General features: G+C 44.6%; 1 protein-coding gene across 1 annotated transcript; it reads left to right on the forward strand.

The window, feature by feature from the left end:
* The first annotated feature begins 38 nt into the window (after positions 1-38).
* LOC310660607 (serum paraoxonase/arylesterase 2-like) lies at positions 39-18,460 on the forward strand. The gene is made up of 9 exons (XM_083405495.1): positions 39-177; positions 7,291-7,361; positions 10,397-10,452; positions 11,506-11,671; positions 11,884-12,010; positions 12,710-12,910; positions 15,584-15,665; positions 16,117-16,245; positions 16,658-18,460. The coding sequence occupies exons 1-9, from the start codon at positions 104-106 to the stop codon at positions 16,814-16,816; spliced, it is 1,065 nt and encodes a 354-aa protein (XP_083261621.1). The 5' UTR covers positions 39-103; the 3' UTR covers positions 16,817-18,460.
* The last annotated feature ends 909 nt before the right edge of the window (positions 18,461-19,369 follow it).

The following is a 19,369-nucleotide window of genomic DNA, read 5'->3' on the forward strand; positions in this document are numbered from 1 at the left end:
CGCTGCCGAGCCCGCGGCTTAATCCGAGGCGGGCGGGGAGGAGGGAAACTTCCTGTTGAACTTGCCGGCTGACAGTCGCCTGCGGACCGTCGGGGGCTGAGCCATGGGGAAGCTGCTGGCGCTCGCCATCGTCGGGGTCCTGGGCGCCTTGATCGGAGAAAGGCTGATGGGAATTCGGTAAGTTGCTCCCTCGGCGCCGCGCTCGGCTTGTTTACGGGCGAAGTAATCCCCGGGTGAGGGACTCGCTCCGGGAGTTCATCGCGTTCAGATGGAGGTTCGCTCCGCATAGGATCGGGCTGCCCCTGTTGCCTTTAACCCTCTTGCGGGGCTGGAGGGAGGGAGCGAGGCGCAAAAGGAGGCGCAGGCAGGCGTTAGATCCGACTGGGCGCTTTAGGTTGGGGATTTGCCGTTCGGTTCGGTTCCCTCGCTCGCTCACGGTACCATCCTGCGCTTTCAGTGGCGCGCTTTACCCCCAGGGAAAACGTGCGCAGCAGCAGCAGCGGGATCGTTGTCGAAAGCTGGTCCCTGGCCGTCAGAGCCCCGCTGAACTCCACGGGGCTTGCTTCGGAGTTAGGAGCCATAGGATCGCGCTGCAAGTGGCTGGGACTCTGCAGCCTCCTCTGCTGCGCTTTTGCAACAGCAAAAGCGTAAATTTGGGGGCCGTCTGATCCGGGCGTTTAAAAAAAAAATGGGTTCCTAAGACACGTGATTCAAAACTGAGGGAGCCCGTTGCTTTCCTGGCTTCTGTCCCTCTTGTTCTAAAGAGAAGAGTTCAGGACGAACTGCCTCGTTGGGCCCTGGGAAAGTTTCCTCCTCTAAATTAGGTTAGAATGTGGTGGGGGTTCGGCTGGAAGCCTCGACCCTTTGTTTAGCCGTAGCGCCTAGATTCTCTGGGCAAGATATATAATGTCATCTCAATGTCTTCTGCCCCTCCTAAAATAGCGGGTCGGCTGCTGCTTGCTTGCATCCTATCCCTGCTGTGGGCAGAACAAGGCACTGAGGCTCTCTTTGTTTCCCAAAGAATGGAAGGGGGATGGGAAAGGGGTTGCTTAACTCATTATCTGCCAGTTTTCCCAATTTTAACAGGTTCTTCTTCTCACTTCCTCCCCTTGGGCTCCAGACTTTGAAAGTATATCCAGCTGGTAGGGAAATGGCCTCTTCATATCTGCTGTAGAGAATTGACAGCAACCCACCTAAAATTCAGTTTAGTGGAGACGGTTAAGCACTCCCCATCCCCCTTGCAACACACAAGAAGCTACTCTGCATTCATGAGGTTTTGGAAAGCGTCTTTGCTGCAACAATGTCAAGTTCTGCACTGACTAAGCTTTGCTGCTACTCTTGGCAAAATTCATGACACAGTTGAGGTAGAGGTAGCGAAAAAACGAAACCTATTTGTGGCCCCCAATGAGCCAAAGCTGTTGCAAATGTACTTGTTTGCATCTTCTGCTCAACACGTGTATGAGCGCAGCAAATCTTGAGTTTATATATGCATACTTAATTTTATTTGTATGATGCCTTTCCGCAGTTTAAACCATGCCGAAGGCGGCTAACAGCCTGAAAAATACATAACTATGACATAACGAAGGTAGTCATAAACAATAAATACAAGATTAAAAAATGCACAACTATTTCCACCACATAAATCCCAAGATCTAGAATAAAGACATGGATAAAACCAGCAACAACCCCCCAACAGCACCCCAACCCAAGAGTTTGTTCAGCCTTTGCAGCTGGAGTCAGTCAGGCCAGCTGGAAATTGGCCAGAAAGGTAGGGAACAGGTCTTCAGGACTCACAGCCAAGATGGAGTGTGATGGAGTTCCATGGGAACTGTAGTTTGTTGTTGGGAATTGCTCTGTGCAGTCGGCACCCTTAGCAAACTACTATTCCCAGTATTATTTGGGAAGAGTGCTTTAAATGTATGGTGTGGGTATGGTTGCCTCAGTTGTACATAAAGCTGGGGGTGAGGTAATAGGAGGGAAGTCTGGTTTTTAAGTGCAAAAGGGGCATACAGAAGGAAATGGCAGGCCTTCCTTTTTCCTGTGGGTTACTTTCTCATGCAGTTTTCCTTTCACTGGATTCCTGAACTGGAAGTGGGAGTGCCTGGGCAAAAAAATCACTAGTTTCATATTTCATATTACTTTGCAGGGCTGAGTTGCAGTTACTTATGTACTTTGTCTTATGTTTGGAGTAATAAGACTCTCTGTTCTGGCTGAAGGACAAAGGTTGTTAAATGTCACCCTTCTGAATGGTGCATAAATGTAATATAAACTAATTATGAAGCCAGCATCTATTTTGGTTTATAAGTAAGCACTCTGCTAATTGGATAGTTAATTGGAAGGAAGAGGTTTGTGGTCCTCTGGGCTTGGTGAGGGGGTGGGGTGGGGAGGGGAAGAAAAGGGATATCCATTTATTTGTTTTTAATTTTTGTCCCTGTTTCTTGATCTGCAGACGCTTTGCTCTGTGATACCCCTGGTAATCTGGCATGAATGCTCTTTGGTTCGCAAACCAACCTCTCAGTGTTAATGCACTCTTGTCAACAGCCAATGACAACCTTCATTTCCAGTTTGACCAGGGAGCATAACTTGCAATAATGCTTGCCATAGTTCTCTGCAGAGAATTACTTGTTAAGACCTCTTGGTTGCAAATGTGTGGAATAAGGCAGCCAAACACCCCCAAACTTAAAACGCTTGCCTTAAAAAGGGTCCTATTCCTTTTAGTTCATTCATTACACTTGCATGTATGTTTGGGTTGCTAACTAGCTATCTCGCAGGATTACACGTGGTGGAAAATTATGAGAGGGCATACTAAACAAACATAGCCAGGGAAAACTGCAGTTAAAGAGATAACAGTGGCATCATATTTTACTTTTGTAAACATGGACAGCAACAAGCGGTTTTCTTTTTCACACGACCAGCTACCTCCCCACCCCCCGCCTTCAGATAACAGTTTTATATGCTACACAATTTGGGTTTGAATGAGGAATATGAAGCTTCTCATTGCTCAGCAGTGGTGGGTAAGTGTACTGTTGTCACAGCTGGAAGCAGCATAATTCAAATAGCTGCACATCAGTGATACTGAGGCCCCGTTATTCTGTTGCAAACTGCAGAGGGATCACATAGGCTTCCCACTCCAGCGGGAAGATATTAAGCCAAGACTGCATATTTGTGTTACTGATGTGAGCACTTATGCAAGAAGTAACTCCCGGTGCGTGTTCAGAGGAAACAAAACCAGTTGTGCAAAATCCTTTCTAGCGAGGATGAACCATATCAAAACACAATAAATATAATAGGGTGTTCATGGGGAGTTGAAAAGCGTTGCTGCAATACAAAAGATTTTTTAAATGGTTAGGATTCAAACATTCCTTACTAGGGTGAAGAACGAAGAGATGACATCCAGGTTTACTTCCAAGTAAATGTACATTCAATCTCTGGTTAAAGTGCCATGGAAATGTACTGTATACTCATTTCAGATTATTTACACTGTGACAAGAGGGCTTTGCAGTGCAAGCCTGCTATGTTGCAATCTTGCTAACACAGCAGTAAAGTGGAGGTAGATATTGAAGTTGTAAAAAAAGAAGAAGAAAGAATTGGGGCCAGGCAAAGGGATAGCAACTGTTATCTAGAGACTGCTGTGCAATAGAGCATGGGCAGCCATGGTTTTGTCTGTTGTATTCTATTAACGTGGTCCTTCCAGCAGATAGCAATGTTAAGAATCCCTGGAAGTATTTTCTGTGAAATATTTATTGAGACATCATCAGGGACTCCTGTGTGAGGGAGCATAGCTCTCCTCAGCTAATCTGCATGGAAGCAGGTCGTGTCGCTTGGTGGGTCAGAGAGAGATTGTGGGGAGGACCTGCCCGCTTCTGTTCTGACCCCTTGGGGAGCTGGCAGTAGGTAACTGCAGACCTCAGGCCAGAAATGGCTAGCCTCCGCTGATTTAAACCATATCTGACAGCTGTCCATCCAATTCCTTCTTGAAACTTCTAGGGGGAAAATTCCACAGAGTCCTCCATTGCCTAATTGAACTGAACCAGGAGGTTTCTTCCCCCCAGACAGCCATTGTAAGAGCACTGGGAAGATCTCTTGTGCAAGCCCCACTGAAATGAAAGGAAGCTGTGCAGGACTACCCTTGTGTAGCTTCCATTCATTGCCGTGAGGTAGGAGATCTTTCCTCTTGGGTTGTACCCTAAGCAGTCATTGTTGTAACCTGAGCCCACCGTATTTTGCCTGTCCTTTAGGTGATCTGATAACGCCTTGTCCAGTCTGCCCTTGGGCAATCTCTTTAAATATTTGAGAAGTTTTCCCTTTAAACCATTGATCGTCCAAAACGTTTCCCAAGTCTTTCAATGTAGTATGTTCCAACTGCTTGAGCCACAAAGCTCACTAGGATGAGCCACCTCAATCTAACATGTCTCACAGGGTTGATGTCTCTTCATTTAAAGCACATTTGGAGCACATTATTTCCTTCAAAGAATTCTGGGCATTGTAGTTTGTTAAGGGTTCCTGGTACCGGTAATTCTAACTTTGTGATGGGTAAACTACAGTGCCCAAAATTATCTGAGGAAAAGAATGAGCTTCCAATGTGCTTTAGCATTCTACTGTGTCCACAGGGTTACACTGAAACAATCATGGGTTGGATTGTCACCATTTGCATTGCTCATACCTGAATTATCTCTGCTGGTTGCTACCACTCAAACTGTGGAGACCAAATAAATTAAATTAAAAAAATATTTGTCCAGAGGCACCTTAGAGACAAACTAAGTTTGTTCTGGGTAGAAAGCTTATACTCAGAACAAACTAAGTTGGTTTCTAAGGTGCTACTGGACAAATAATTTTTTAATTTATTTCGGCTGTGTCAGACCAACACGGCTACCTACCTGAATCTAAAATTGTGGAGACCAAAAGCTGCAGTTGGACCTAGGCAATGAATGCAGTCCAAAGTGCCAACGCTCTTTCTTGTGCATTGGCATAAAAATGCCAATTAACTGTGGCTTTCCGTTTCCCAAGAGATCTCCAATGAGATTTTGTACACAACATGCATATAAAGCACATTTCCCCCTGCCCCAAAGTATCCTGGGAACTGTAGTTTGGCAAGGGTGCTGGGAAGTGCAGCTTTGTGAGGGATAAACTACAGTTCCCAGGAATCTTCAGGGTGTGTGTGTGCTTTTAATATGCTTTAAATGTATGGTGTGCACCTGAGGCAGTCTGTGAACTATATGAACTGACTAACCTGAATGTGATTCACCACCCAAGCGGAAATTTGTTCTGCAATAGAAGGAAAGTCATATAATCACTGCCATTGCTGGCAATCTTTTAATTATGTTAATTCGAAGAGAGTAAAATTTCAGTGTGCATCAGCTTGCCCTATTTAGCTTTCTTGTTTTACTTTTGTTTGTTTAGTAGACAAAGCTATTTTTGTTTGTGGAAACTTTCACAATTTGCAGTTGACACCCATTCATTGCTACAAATGAACTTATGAAGCTGAAAATATTCAGAGCCGGGAGTGGGGAGGTATGGAAAACACTCTGCCCTACATGACTGCTACCAAGTGAGATGGTCCTTTAGTTTAAAGCAGGCTTCCACAACCTCAGCCCTCCAGATGTTTTTGGCCTACAACTCCCAGGATCCCTTTCTAGCAGGCCCAGTGGTCAGGGATGATGGGAATTGTAGTCTCAAAACATCTGGAGGGCCGAGGTTGAGGAAGTCTGGTTGAAAGCCTTTTCAAAGGTCCTTTAATACATGCATTGGATGGCACAACATGCAATAAAGCTAAGCAGGGTGTGGCTGATTCCTCCTACCTTTCCCAAGTTTTCCTAGCTTCCAAATCATGTTTTCAATGGCCCTATTAAGTCAATACTGATGGTATTGCCTGTTCAGCAGTGGGCGTTGAGGAACACTGTGACACCATAAGAACAGGGGTGTTTCCTTTGCTACTGCTGCTGGGAGCTGAGCTTAGCACCTTATCTTGCAATCTTCTGCTCACCATGCTACAAACCTTTGGGAAAGATAAAGGCAGACACGGGTGTGTGGTGTACTGACATGTCCTAAAATGATTCCCCCCTGCAACGGTTCCTCATTGGCTTCAAAAAGGCAGTTCTAGCCTCTGCAACAGAAAACATCTGGGTCTCCTTAAAACAATGGCAACTCATAAAGTCATGAAATCGAGGGGCACGATAGTTCTTGGTTTTGGAAGTGCTGGATGAAAAAGACACTCAGGGGCTTAGAACTGTTTTTGGTGTTTGGTGTTTTTTTGGTAAGACTTGACACATGGAAGAAAGAAGGAATGGGAGGGAGAAGGAAGGGGAAAAACAAGCTCCAAAACAAATTATTAAAGTTAAAGCCAGTGTCAGTTGCAGTTCTGACTGTCCTGCCCTCATTAAAGAGCAGACCTTTCCCTGAAGCACTCTTCTGTGAGATGCACTGCACACACACACACACACACACCCTGGTGATGGCTTAGTATCTAAGCCAAGGGTAGGTAACCTAAGGCCCGGGGGCCAGATGCAGCCCAATCGCCTTCTCAGTCTGGCCCGCAGATGTTCTGGGAATCAGCGTCTTTTTACATGAGTAGAATGTGTCCTTTTATTTAAAATGCATCTCTGGATAATTTATGGGGCCTGCCTGGTGTTTTTACATGAGTAGAATGTGTCCTTTTATTTTAAAAGCATCTCTGGGTTATTTGTGGGGCATAGGAATTTGTTCATTCCCGCTCCCCAATATAGTCCGGCCCACCACATGGTCTGAGGGACGCTGGACCGGCCCACTTAGCCGAGAACAAACCTAGTTGAACTCAACGGGACATAATTTTGAGTAGACATGTATAGGACTGCTCTGCAAGACTCAAGGCATTATTTCTGGATTAATCATGCCATTTATATCCAGTTCATACTGACTGGGCTGGTGGGAGGGAAGCTCACTGGAAGTAGGGAGCATTCCGTTCCAGCCAAAGGAGGTATAAGTGTCATCTGAATGGAGGTAGAATTTGGTAATGAACCCACCAGAAAGGCTATAGGGAGAAATGCATGCCCCAAAGCCCTTTGGGGAGAGGGGCACAATGCCTTTAAATGTGAATAGTGGTCCAGTCTGAGCCCAAGGTACCAGTTCTGGGGGGGAGCAAACGCAAGAGAGGGCTGTTCTCTTTGCCCTGTGAGTGGGCTTCCTGGAGGCATCTGATGGGTCACTGTGGCCAGCAGGATGCTGGACTAGATGGGGCAGATTTGGTAGGGCTCTGCTTTTGCTCTTCCATATTTCCTATTTTAAGTCTACGTTTATATTTGCTTTCTCCTCCAGACATAGATTGTGTGCCTCGCGAGAATATAAACCGAAGCGGCTTCCAAACTGCCACCTTATAAAAGGAATTGGTAGGTCTCCCACATGCTTTTATTTGCATTTATTCCCTCCGAATTCTCTTTTCTCCATCCTTTCTATGCCTATTTATATAAGCCCTCTTTCCAGAGGGATTTACATCATCTCAATTTTTGTATTTGGTTTTGTTTTTAGAGGTGCTTCATTGTATTATTATTATTATTGTTGTTGTTGTTGTTGTATTATTGCATTATTGTTACGTAAATAGTATTTATATGGAATTGTGCAGAAAAGAACAGAGATTGGGTCTGCAGGCTGGTTGTGAAAACTAAATTGGGTATCTTCAGCCTTCTCAGACTCAGGAGCCACGTTTAATTCCAAGATCCGTTTGGGGACCTATTTCCTATTTTTTTTACCATATATTTGCATGCATGATAGTCGTGCTCCTGTTGCATCCCACCTTGGGTCAGGCTGCAACCCACCAGTTGAAGACCAGTGAAGTAAATGACCATGTGGGGACCTTAGCTCAATTAGTGGAGGGCATTCTTTGCATTATTACTATTATTGTTGATTTATTAATTGCCTTCTTAAACACCGTCTCAAGGCAATTTACGATAATTAAAAGCCGTTAAAGGCACAAAGCAAAAGACACATTTAAGACAAGACTTAAAACCCTAACAGGTGGGCATTTGTGGTAAAGACCCATTCATTCAGCTGGCATGCCAAGCAGCCCAGGGTTGATACCTGATATTTCCAGTTTAATAGGAAGTGTGAAGCCCTTCTACAGGAGACTCTGAAAAAGCATCCCTGAATGGGATGCTGACTGAGGCTGATGGAAGTTGTAATCCAGCAACCTTGGCACAAATCAGCCACCTCTGGTGTAGACGATACACAGTCTTGACTAGGCCGCTTCCTATGATATTTTGTTTTTATTGACTTGGTCGCACACTTGAAATCCAGGGGGAACTAGTACTCTGTAAATGCTTACCCTTTCTTAAAACCACCAGAGTACCAATTTGAACCAATACCCTTGAATTGGCCCTCTGTAATCCTCTTGGATCTGCTGGCAACATGCCTTAGACAGGGACGGATTCTGGAGGCTGTCGGGGACACGATTGACTCAAGAAATGTTGAAATGACAGCTGAAGTTGTTCCTGTCTCACATCAATAATGTAATCAAATGATGAGAGTTGGCATATGCCAAAAGTATACTGTATTGGGGATGGGACTCCTCTCTAAATCGTCATTCCCTCAACACCTTCCAGGTGTTTTGGCCTGCAACTCATGTCACCCCCAACTATTAGCCATGCTGCCTGGGGTGGATAAGAATGGTAGTTCAAAACATCTGGAGGGCACCATGTTAGGGAAGCCTGCTCTAAGCTGTAGTTCTTGTACAGAGGCTCAAACATTTGGTGCAGTTGTTGCAAGCTTGACCTAAGGTAAGGATTGAGCAATGCATTCTTCCTTAGCGGCTGAGGCCAGCTGCACACTCTATGCAGCAAACATAGTTTTTGTGTGTGCATTGGTATTGCCACAGATACACCCCCTTATGCACATGCCTGAGGACCCTGTCTCTGGAGATTCCTCCACTTCTGAATGCATGTTTCCCCCACTTTCCATGTTTGCTGAGGAAACACCAATCTACATACAGCAGCTGTGTTTGCCACAAAATATTAATTTTTTGGTTATGTTTTTTAACCCGTGTTTTCCTCCAAGGAGATCATTATGGCATGCACTCTTCCTCTCCCCCTTCCTTTTTTTAATCTTTACAACAACCCTGTGAGGTAGTTTGGCCTGACAGACAGTGACTGGCTGAAGATAACCCAGAGAGTTTAGCCTGGGCCTTCCAAGTCCTAGTTTTGAGAGCCAGTGTGGTGTAGTGGTTAAGAGTGGTGGACTCGTAATCTAGGGAACTGGGTTCATGTCTCCGCTCCTCCACATGCAGCTGCTGGGTGACCTTGGGCCAGTCACACTTCTTTGAAGTCTCTCAGCCCCACTCACCTCACAGAGTGTTTGTTGTGGGGGAGGAAGGGAAAGGAGAATGTTAGCCGCTTTGAGACTCCTTAAGGGGAGTGAAAGGCGGGATATCAAATCCAAACTCTTCTTCTTCTTTTGACATTCCAATCATTACAGGTTCTGGTACCAAGGTGGGCTACACCTAGCGTGAGTCCCTTACAAGTTCAAATTCTTATATAACTAGTCATTCTTGGCAGTAAAAGAACTATTTATTTTATTTTATTTTAGCACTGTGGTTTGCTCTGTATGGACTGATATTTAGGTGTTGCACTATTTTTTGTTCTGGCAAAACCACAATAATAATGCCTTCTCTATTGAATAATACCAGACTTCCCACGCCCCTTATTTCATAAAGCAGGCTGTTTGCAGGGTGTAGCAGGGCTGAGCGTTTGCCAGGGCCCTGAGATTAGCAGAGGGTCTGCTGCCTGTTCTTTCAACTCTTGACAAGAAAGTCAGATGTTGCCTGAGGGGAATATCAGTGTGTGCCTCATCTAAGTTCAGGGAGCCTACTGAGGGTGCTGAGTCAGCATCGCTGGAGGGTGATATTCTGAGCACACTGGCATTGTGTGCCAGTGAGAGAGAGTTCAACTTGTGCACGATAAGAGCTGTGACAACTTGTGTGCTCCTAATGCCAATGCAGAGCAAACATGTCAGCAGATAGAGCCAAGCCCCGAGATCTTCACAAGAGCCTTGGCCTACGCAACACGCCCTCCCCCTGGCACATTTCCCAGCTGAAGGTTAGCTAGCCTCTCAGCCATTCCTCCCCATTGCATTTGCTTTTTGTGGATGGGCAAAGATCACCATAGCAACCAGAGCCTTTTGCAGCTTCCAGCCGCAGATAAAAGAGAATTTAGCATTGGCCCAGCTTGTCTGCTTGGCGTGGAGTTCTGAGTAACAATTCAGTGGGGCTGTTCTTTCATTGCTTCCATGGTGCGTGTTTCTTACACACGTGCAAGGTGCAATGACTCAGAATAATGCAGTCTATGTCCCAGTACTTTAAAAGAAGCAACCTTGTACTCTACTGCATTGTATGGATGTGTCTGAGCAAGATCTTTCTTCTTTTTTTTCTTTGCAGAAACTGGCTCGGAAGATATCGACATACTTCCTAATGGCCTGGCTTTCATTAGTTCTGTAAGTTATCCCAGCAGGCTTGTCTTTCAGGGAAGGCTGGGCTTGAGTTCGCAATGCACCGAAGGAAAACTTGAAAATTGCAGGCCAGATCTATTCCCACACAAACACAACCCTTGTTTTTAACAGAATGCCTTTCACGCTGTACGTAACTGAGCAGAATGCAGGGGTGCTCATTAGAGACTGACGGTTAAAGGGTGCAAGGGTGGGCTTGAAGATTAGGTCACCATTACTAGCCTTCCCCCACCACCCCAGCATGCTAAGAGGCTAAAAGCCACTTAGTAGTGTAAAATAAATATATAAAACAAAGCCTTCTCCCAAGCGGACTGGTGCAGCAGGGCTGCATGGTTTCTCTACTGACCACACAGTAAGGCACTGAGGGATACTGTAATCCATCTATTGGTGGAATTTAGGGGAAGCCCTAATAAACCTGGGCTACATAGCTATTTTGGGATGTGGGTGATGCTGTGGGTTAAACCACAGAGCCTAAGACTTCCTGATCAGAAGGTCGGCGGTTCGAATCCCCGTGATGGCCAATGCTAAATCCCATTGCTTGGTCCCTGCTCCTGCACACCTAACAGTTCGAAAGCACGTCAAAGTGCAAGTAGATAAATAGGTACCACTCTGGCGGGAAGGTAAACTGCATTTCCCTGTGCTGCTCTGGTTTGTCAGAAGTGGCTTAGTCATGCTGGCCACATGACCCAGAAGCTGTACGCCAGCTCCCTCAGCCAATAAAGCGAGATGAGTGCCGCAACCCCAGAGTCAGTCATGACTGGACCTAATGGTCAGGGGTCCCTTTACCTTTACGTAGCTATTTTAAAGCAGCAATGGCTAACCTGTGGCCGCCTGGCTGTTGCCGGACAGGAGCTCCCATCAAACCCAGCCAGTGCAGCCCATGGTTAGGGATGATGACAGTTATGGTTCAGCAACATTTGGAGGACCACAGCTTAGCATTTCAGTGAATATCCAAGGAAAACAGATGAGTTATGAAAACGTCTCTCTGAGATCTTCCTAACCCTTCATGTGACAAAAGGCCTGCTTTCTTTGTTTGCAAAGGGTTTGAAATACCCCGGAATAGTATCGCTTGCCCCTAATAAAAGAGGAGAAATACTTCTTATGGATCTAAAAGAAGACAATCCTCGACCTGTTGAGCTGAGAATCAGCCGGGGGTTTGATCTGGCATCCTTTAACCCTCATGGGATCAGCTTATATATTGATGATGGTAAGTAGATTTGCCCATAAGGAAGGCTGATAAAACAGTATTTATTCTGTTTATTGTTTCACATCTGTAGCCATTCCTTCCTCTCCAAAGGGAGCTCCCTAGACGGGGCAGCTGCTGAGAGCTGCTTCATTTCCCCGTATACGTTCTCCACAAGTTCACTCATACTTCATTGCTTGTTTTGTCAGACTCATTCAGTTTTTGCCTTTCCCTAGATGACACTGTGTACCTCTTCGTCGTAAATCACCCACATCAGAAGTCAACGGTAGAGCTATTTAAATTCGTGGAGGACGACAATTCTCTGGTACACTTGAAAACGATCAAACACGAGCTTCTGCCAAGGTATATAATATCTAAAACAATTCTGTCTCCTTTGAATTTGAAGAGCCCGTTTTAATTTATGCCAAGCACTCTGTGCAATATGCAGAACAGCTACTTATTACTTGCAAGCTGGACCTGCAATGAAATGTTGCACCATGCAGGGATTCTGCCCAGGGTTCCATTTTGCCCTCGGTTTTCAGTTGGTCAGCATTCCACGCTCGCTGGGCATGTTCAGTCCTGATTGAGGGTTTTACTGCAGAGTTTTGTTTATACTGAAAGGGTTTTACTGCAGAGTTTTGTTTATACTGCAAGCTTCAGGTTCCCCACTGCCTGCCCTCCTGCACCCTGTGTTGACTGATACCTCCCTCCTGTGTGTGGATGGTACCATTTTGTCTGAATAAGGTCTGGCACTCAAGGGAACTGAGATCACTCTTGGCTTGCATGATTGTATGGTATGCAATTGTGAATGCTCATACGCAGACTTGTGCCTTCCAGATGTTCTGGATTCTGACTCCCATCAGCCCCAGCCAGCAAGGATGATAGGAGTTTTGTTCCAAGAACATCAGGAGGACAACAAGTTAGGGAAGACAGGTGGAAAACTGAATAAGCCTGCCTACCTGTAAACCTTTCCGTGTCTGGTATACAACTTGCTATGTCTCTACATAGCAGCTTAGGTGACAACCGTATTTTTATTTACTCTTCTCCTTTTTTTTGTCCTAGTGTGAATGATATTGTGGCTCTGGGTCCTGACAGTTTCTATGCCACCAATGACCACTATTTCACAGAGCTCATCTTGATCTACTTGGAAACATTCCTAGGCCTTACCTGGACAAATGTTGTCTACTACAGTCCGAAAGAAGTTAAAGAAGTGGCGTCAGGATTTTACTCTGCCAATGGCATTAACATTTCACCTGACGGGAAGTAGGTATCTTGTAGGTGGCGTGGCTTATATGCCGTAAAGGTTGTTTTTTTTTTTTGTTTTAAAATATTGCTCTCCTTTAGTCAATGCAGTCTTCAAAGAGGCTAACATAAATACAGGGAAGAGAGTTCAGATTTAAGCACAGTTTTAAACCCCGCCCCCATACATTACAACAACTAAAGAAAGAGCAGTAATGGGTAATAAATGTAAACAGCAGCAAGGGGGTCCTCATCATGCCCTGATATTTCTGATAACTTTTATCTTGGCAATAAAGTGAACAAGCAGAAGGTACAACTCATTGTCTCTTGGTTTAAGCTGTAATTCATCTGAGTGTCTACATTGCACGATAGCATTTCACTGTTAATATTTAAATTGACTTATCTGGGTCTATGTTTGTACTAGCTTTGGGTCCCAGCCAGTGGATAGTAACCCTTCTTTACTCATATGAGTTATTTGGAGGGTTTTCCTCCTCTCCCCCCGGAAACAAATCTTCTACTGCACCAACTAAGGGAGGAATTCAACATAGAGCTAAGCAAATTTTCCACTGCTTTTCCCTGACAGAGCGATCTGCCCTCTCCTGCCCCAGCTGACAGGCTGTCCTCCTGTCACACACACCCCAGAGTCAGTGGGAAAGGAAGGGGAGGAGAGCTGAAATCCTTGTGTGGGCTTCTGCTGGTGGGACCAGTTAGTTGAACCCAGGCCAGTGAAGAAGCTTGAGGAAGGCAGGACACCCCTTGATAATCTTTTGCAAGTGTGGCGAACCTTTGGCCTTCTGGATATTGTTGAACTACACCCCCCGTCCTCCCCACTGGCATGGATAGCAGTCAGGGATGAGAGATGTAGCCCAGCACATCTGGAGAGCCAAAAGTTCCCCACCACTGCTGCATGGAAAGCTTTTTCACTTGAGCTCCAAGCAGAAAATCCAAGAAATGCCTATGTGACTCTCACGGAGTTGGGTGGGTGGCAGTCCCTACAGTGGTCCTCTGAAATATACTCAGAGTCCTGCAGTGATTTCATGCTCTTTATTGAAGCTTGTAAAACAGTGATTGAATTGCCCCCCAAACCTCAGGCTTTTATATACATTATTTACACAATGAGTCCCGTCTGATTGGCTGATTCTGCTTCCCCCCTGGAGCCTGATTGGTCTTTCCTGCAGGCCAATCAGTTGTTGCATTATAGGATCCTACCAGCCTAATAGGCTGATTAACTTCTTCCTGGAGCCTGATTGGTCTTCTCCTGCAAGCCATTCAGTTGTTGCATTCTAGGATCCTACTTGCCTATTTTTCTAGGATCCAAGGTTAGTACATAACATCCTCCATTTGTCCAAGCACATTGCGTTTTCCAGGGCTGTTTTTAGAACAGCGTCAATCAGCAGAGTGTGGGTTGGTTCTTATTGACATTAAAGTAATGACACTTTCTGCTTCTTTTCCAAACAGATGCTTCTTTTTAAAAAAGAAATCTGATGGGCACACGACTGTTTTTTAGTTGCTAGCCCTGCTTACTAAACTAATGTGGTGTTTGTTTTCCTGAAATGTAATAACTAAAGTGCTAATGTCATACTTGACATCAACCTTAACGTGAAAATGAAGTGATGGATTAACTTTTAAATGTGCTAAATCAATGTGTGAGCAATGTGTGAATGATAAGGACTCTTCTCCCCACCTCATTCACATACTTCTATTTAGGTTAGAGAAATAAAATAACTATTTATTATATAATTGATAGTGGAGCCCCTCCCCCCAAAATGTACTAAGTGCACATTTCCCTGTTTGCATGAACTAGCCTTGCACCAGAACAGCCCCTCCTCCTTCCCTCTCTCATCAAATCAAATGGTGTTGCATCTGAATGGTTTGTTTGTGCAAACCATAGTTTGGATATAACGGCAAACCATCATTCCCCCCTCCCAAAAGAGGAGGCATGCAGAGTGCATGAGCCCACAATACTGTTCCGATCCAGAATACCATTGTTTGAGAACATGCTCTCCCATTGAGATGGGTTAGCAAGGATGAATATAGGGAGAACTGTCTGGTGGTTCTTCAGGATCTTTGGTTTCCTTGCTATTTTGAGGAATACATAGGTAACATCCCATTTATTTAGTTATCCATTGCATTTATATACCGCCTTTCTGCCAAGACACCCAAAGCGGTTTGCAATCTTAAATCTTAAAGCAGATTACTGGTATATAGCATGTAAAATTGAATCAGGGAAGGGACAGTCCAACTGGAGCAGTCCCCGGTGTTGCCTGTGCTTGCCTCCCTCATCCTAGGGGTGAATCTCTAGGATCAGTTACCACAAGGCAAGGGTGGAGAATCTGTGGCCTTCCAGATGTTGGACTTCCACCAGCCCAGCCAACATGGACAATGTTCAGGGATGGTGGAAGCTGGGAGTAGTTCATCAACATCTGGAAGGCCACAATTCCCCACCCCTGCCATAAGTAAACTTATTTCTATTTTAGGAATCTCCCAGAGGAAGGAAGGAGGACTACACAAATTAGTACATTCCCCCCACCTAAAAAAAACCTGGCCCTGTAAATCACCAGGGCCGTCTGTTTTGAGCTCCTTTTATGAATGCATTCATGAAATATCTCATTGTGTTCCAAGCCAAAGTTATTTTCTTACCTGTAGCTAAAAAGGCATTCATGAAAGAGACTTTCACCCATTTCATTTCATTTCAAGGTACGTCTATGTTGCTGACGCGCTCGGTCTAAGCATTCACATCTTTGAAAAACATGAGAATTTGAGTTTAACTCCTCTGAAGGTAAGCCATGCCCAGTTTAGAAATGAGCCTAATGCAGGTATGCTGTAACAAACCATGGACTTTAGGCTGTTCTCCTCCACACAAACCCATCAATATTATTTTGTGTTTAGAATTTGTGTGCATGCACATCCATTTGTTACCTTTAGTGAAGCCTTTGCAATCTGAATGCTTCTCAGGTGTTATAATCCTCCGCCTTCTGTTTTAAATTTTGGAGATTTAGCTTATGTTTTAAATTTTGCATATTGCGTACCTTGTTGTTGTAAACCACTTCGAGACAAGCGTGGCGAAAAGCGAGATGTACATTTTTAAATGTATAAATAAAAATAATTTTTTTAAAGTGTGTTGTCAGGCAAACAATGCTAGCTATGGGTAAAAGAATGAATTTTCAGCATCGCATATGTCAGCTGCAAGCTTTACTTACACATTGTGTGGTTTCTTCTGTGTGCTTCAGGTATTGCCGGTGGAATCTGTAGTTGACAACATATCGGTCGATCCTTCCACTGGAGACCTTTGGCTGGGATGCCATCCCAATGGCATGAAACTCATCTCCCATGATCCAGAAAACCTTCCTGGTTCAGAGGTTAGTAGGAACTATTTTGGCAAGATGTGTGATAAAAAGTGTGGAAGCTTTTCAGCCAGCATAAATGAGAGCATGGGTGATTGACTTTGTCCCTGTAGATGTTGTTAGGCTACTCTAGTTATCCCTGACCATTGGCTGTGCTGGTTTGGAGATGAAGTCCAACATCAATGGGGGTGGGGGGCAGTAAGCCACTATGGAATGAGGTGGTATTAATCCTTAACAAGAAGATTCTGCCTTAAATTTGACAGGAGGACATTTTTAGTTCTTTAAACCTATTTTGAACAGTTTTCAGACCAAACTTGTGTTAACGTGGAATTTTTGAAGTGGTGACAGAAGGCAGCCTCATGACTCATTAGCACAGATTTTATAGCATGTGTCAGACTAGCTGGTGTTAATCTTCACAATTTTTCAGGTCCTACGTATCCAGGACATCCTTTCTGAGAAGCCTGTAGTCACCCAAGTGTATGTTGACGACGGGTCAGTAATCCAGGGGTCCTCAGTTGCAAACGTGTACGACAATCAGCTGCTGATCGGCACCGTGTTCCACAGAGCTCTTCGCTGTGAACTGTAGTTTGCTCATCCTGGACTTTGTCACAGCAGAAAAGGTCAGCCTTAATCTGAGCCAAGCTTCCTACCAGATGCAGTTCTCAAATGGCTAACTTCAAAACACTTTGCAATAAAAGTTGACAAGAATGTTCCTGGCCTTCCTCACCCACCACCCACTTCAAGAAGGAGGTAACACAAGGAAAAAATACGTTTTTGAAAAGGAAATCAGCAACATTGGAAGATTATGTTGACTTCTTTTGACAGTGTAATTGAACAGAGAACCTCAAGTAATGCCTGCATCCATAAAGAAATGGATGTTAATTTGCGATTTTTCTGGATGACCATTGATGACTTTATTGGTGGGAGTGAGTGTTTTGTTGGTGGGGTGGGGGGAATCAAAGATAATCCTTAATGACTAATTGATGCTGCTGCTTCTGGAGGATTTGGCTTTCATCTGAAAGGTTCCCAAGGACATTTGAGACCTCATGCATTCCGAGTTCCTCCTCTTCCTGTATCACCTTTTCCACTCTTAAGGAAATCTTTATACTTAGCAATTATGCCTTTCTGGCATTCCTAGGAAGAGGCACATTTAATGCTTGCTTCAAACGTGACCTGAAGAGGGATGGATCTGATTCCACTCCATCTATAGATACAGAGCTCTCACTCTCTCCCTCTCTTTTAAAAAGAGCAATAATCGCACCTATCAGCTGCCCCAAAGGAAGTGGAGATGGGTCTAAATCCATTCCCCACTCCTCTTTCTGAACATCTGATAGGTGCACTGTCTGCATTTTAAAACAAGAATTCCATGTGCCTCCCCAACAGCTGCATCCAGGAGAGGAACCATGTGCAGAGCAGCATTTATTCCTCATCTGGCTAGGAATATGCAAGTGGAAATCCGCATTCCTACACAGATGACACATAGCTATGTTAGGGTTAGTATGACCAAACCTCTCTCTTTTTCTGAAAAGAGCACCATGCCACTGCCCTGCAGTGCTGTGGGATAATGTCCCCAAACCTCTTCTATATATTTGGAGAGAAGAAGCAGGTGAGCTCAGAGAGAGGAACACACTTTGCACACGAAACGACCCAGGTTTGATTGCTGGCATCTCCAGGTAAGCATGGGAGATTTCCCAGTTCTGAAATGCTGGCGAGCTGCTGCCATTCAGTGTAGACACTACTGATCTAGATGGGCCCAGTGGTCTGACTGTATCTCTGTTCTTGGGTTCTTGCCCAAGCACCACCTTTTCAGCCCCAAATCACAGCTTTCTCTCACATCACAGTTCAAAGTACAGAAAGTGTTTGTCCCACTGGCAGTTTGCTCATCGGATATCATCTGTGTCATCAAACAGCAGCAGCAGAAGCTGGGTAATGTCTTTTGAAGGGTAGAAGTCTGTTGGTTTTCCCTTTCTCCTTTCCTTTTGCAGGTGAGAAGGAGAAGTTCTTCCTCACCTTATTAGCAGTAGCCTGGCAATAACCTGGCAGAGAGCCTAGAACAAACTGGCACCTATGCAATCAACTTTATGCAAGGGGTATAATGCAGGGATATTGCAGTATGTTCTACTCTTATCGCAGAGGCTGATTTTTAATTTAAAAGTTGGCTGCCAAATGAATTGCTCAACTGTATAGATCAAGTCAATTAGGTTTCTTAATAAACAACTTTTCAAACGTTTTTGGGTTGTGCTGATCTCAGCCAAATGCATCCTAGGAAAACTGCAATCGCAGCAGTCTCTGAAAGTCTGATGCAATCGAAATAAATAAATAAATAAGTAAAATTTTTAAATTGTTCAGTAGCACCTTAGAGGCCAACTAAGTTTGTTCTGGGTATAAGCTTTCGTGTGCATGCACACTTCTTCAGATACTGAAGCATGCACATGAAAGCGTATACCCCAAACGAACTTAGTTCTCTAAGATGCTACTGGACAATTTTTAAAAATATTTATTTATTTTGATTGCATCTACTAGTGAGTTGCCTTCATTGCTGGCCTTTCTGAAGTCACTGTGGCTATTTTCTACAGCTATCAAGAGTTAAGGTTCACTGCAGAGAGGCATTGTGAGCAACGTTTGGAGATATTAAGACAGTGCCTCCTTTCATGAGTTTTGATGGAGTCTTCCCTTGTCATTTGGGCAGCTTTCAACCAAACTGATGAAGTGGTTACCTATTCTGAACTGCAGCTGTAATTGCCTCTTCTTAGTGGTACTGAATTTTGATGGGCTTCAGTCTTTGCTGAGAGATTTGATAATGTGTGGAGGGGGCAAAAGGTCTTCACAACTTCCTTCCCTGCTGCTCCTTTTGTGAGTTTTTCCTGCCTCTCCTCAGTCATTGCTTGCTGGATTTGCAGCTGCTTTGGTGCCATTTTTAAATGAAAACTTTGGAATACCTGTTCCCTGTGGTATTCCGGCTGATTGGGGGTCACATAGAGAAATGAGGATGTCATAGCATCATGTACGGGCCAATTAAAATTGGCCACATAATTATAGTATGGAGAGAAAAGAAAGCTGTCACAGGGCCCTCAGTCAGAATGGAAAGGGGGAATGCACCCACACTCTCTAGGCAACTAGTTGATATTCTCCATCTTGC

This window comes from Podarcis tiliguerta (assembly GCF_965153285.1).
Source record: "Podarcis tiliguerta genome assembly, chromosome: 12".
In the NCBI taxonomy this organism is placed as follows: Eukaryota; Metazoa; Chordata; class Lepidosauria; order Squamata; family Lacertidae; genus Podarcis; species Podarcis tiliguerta.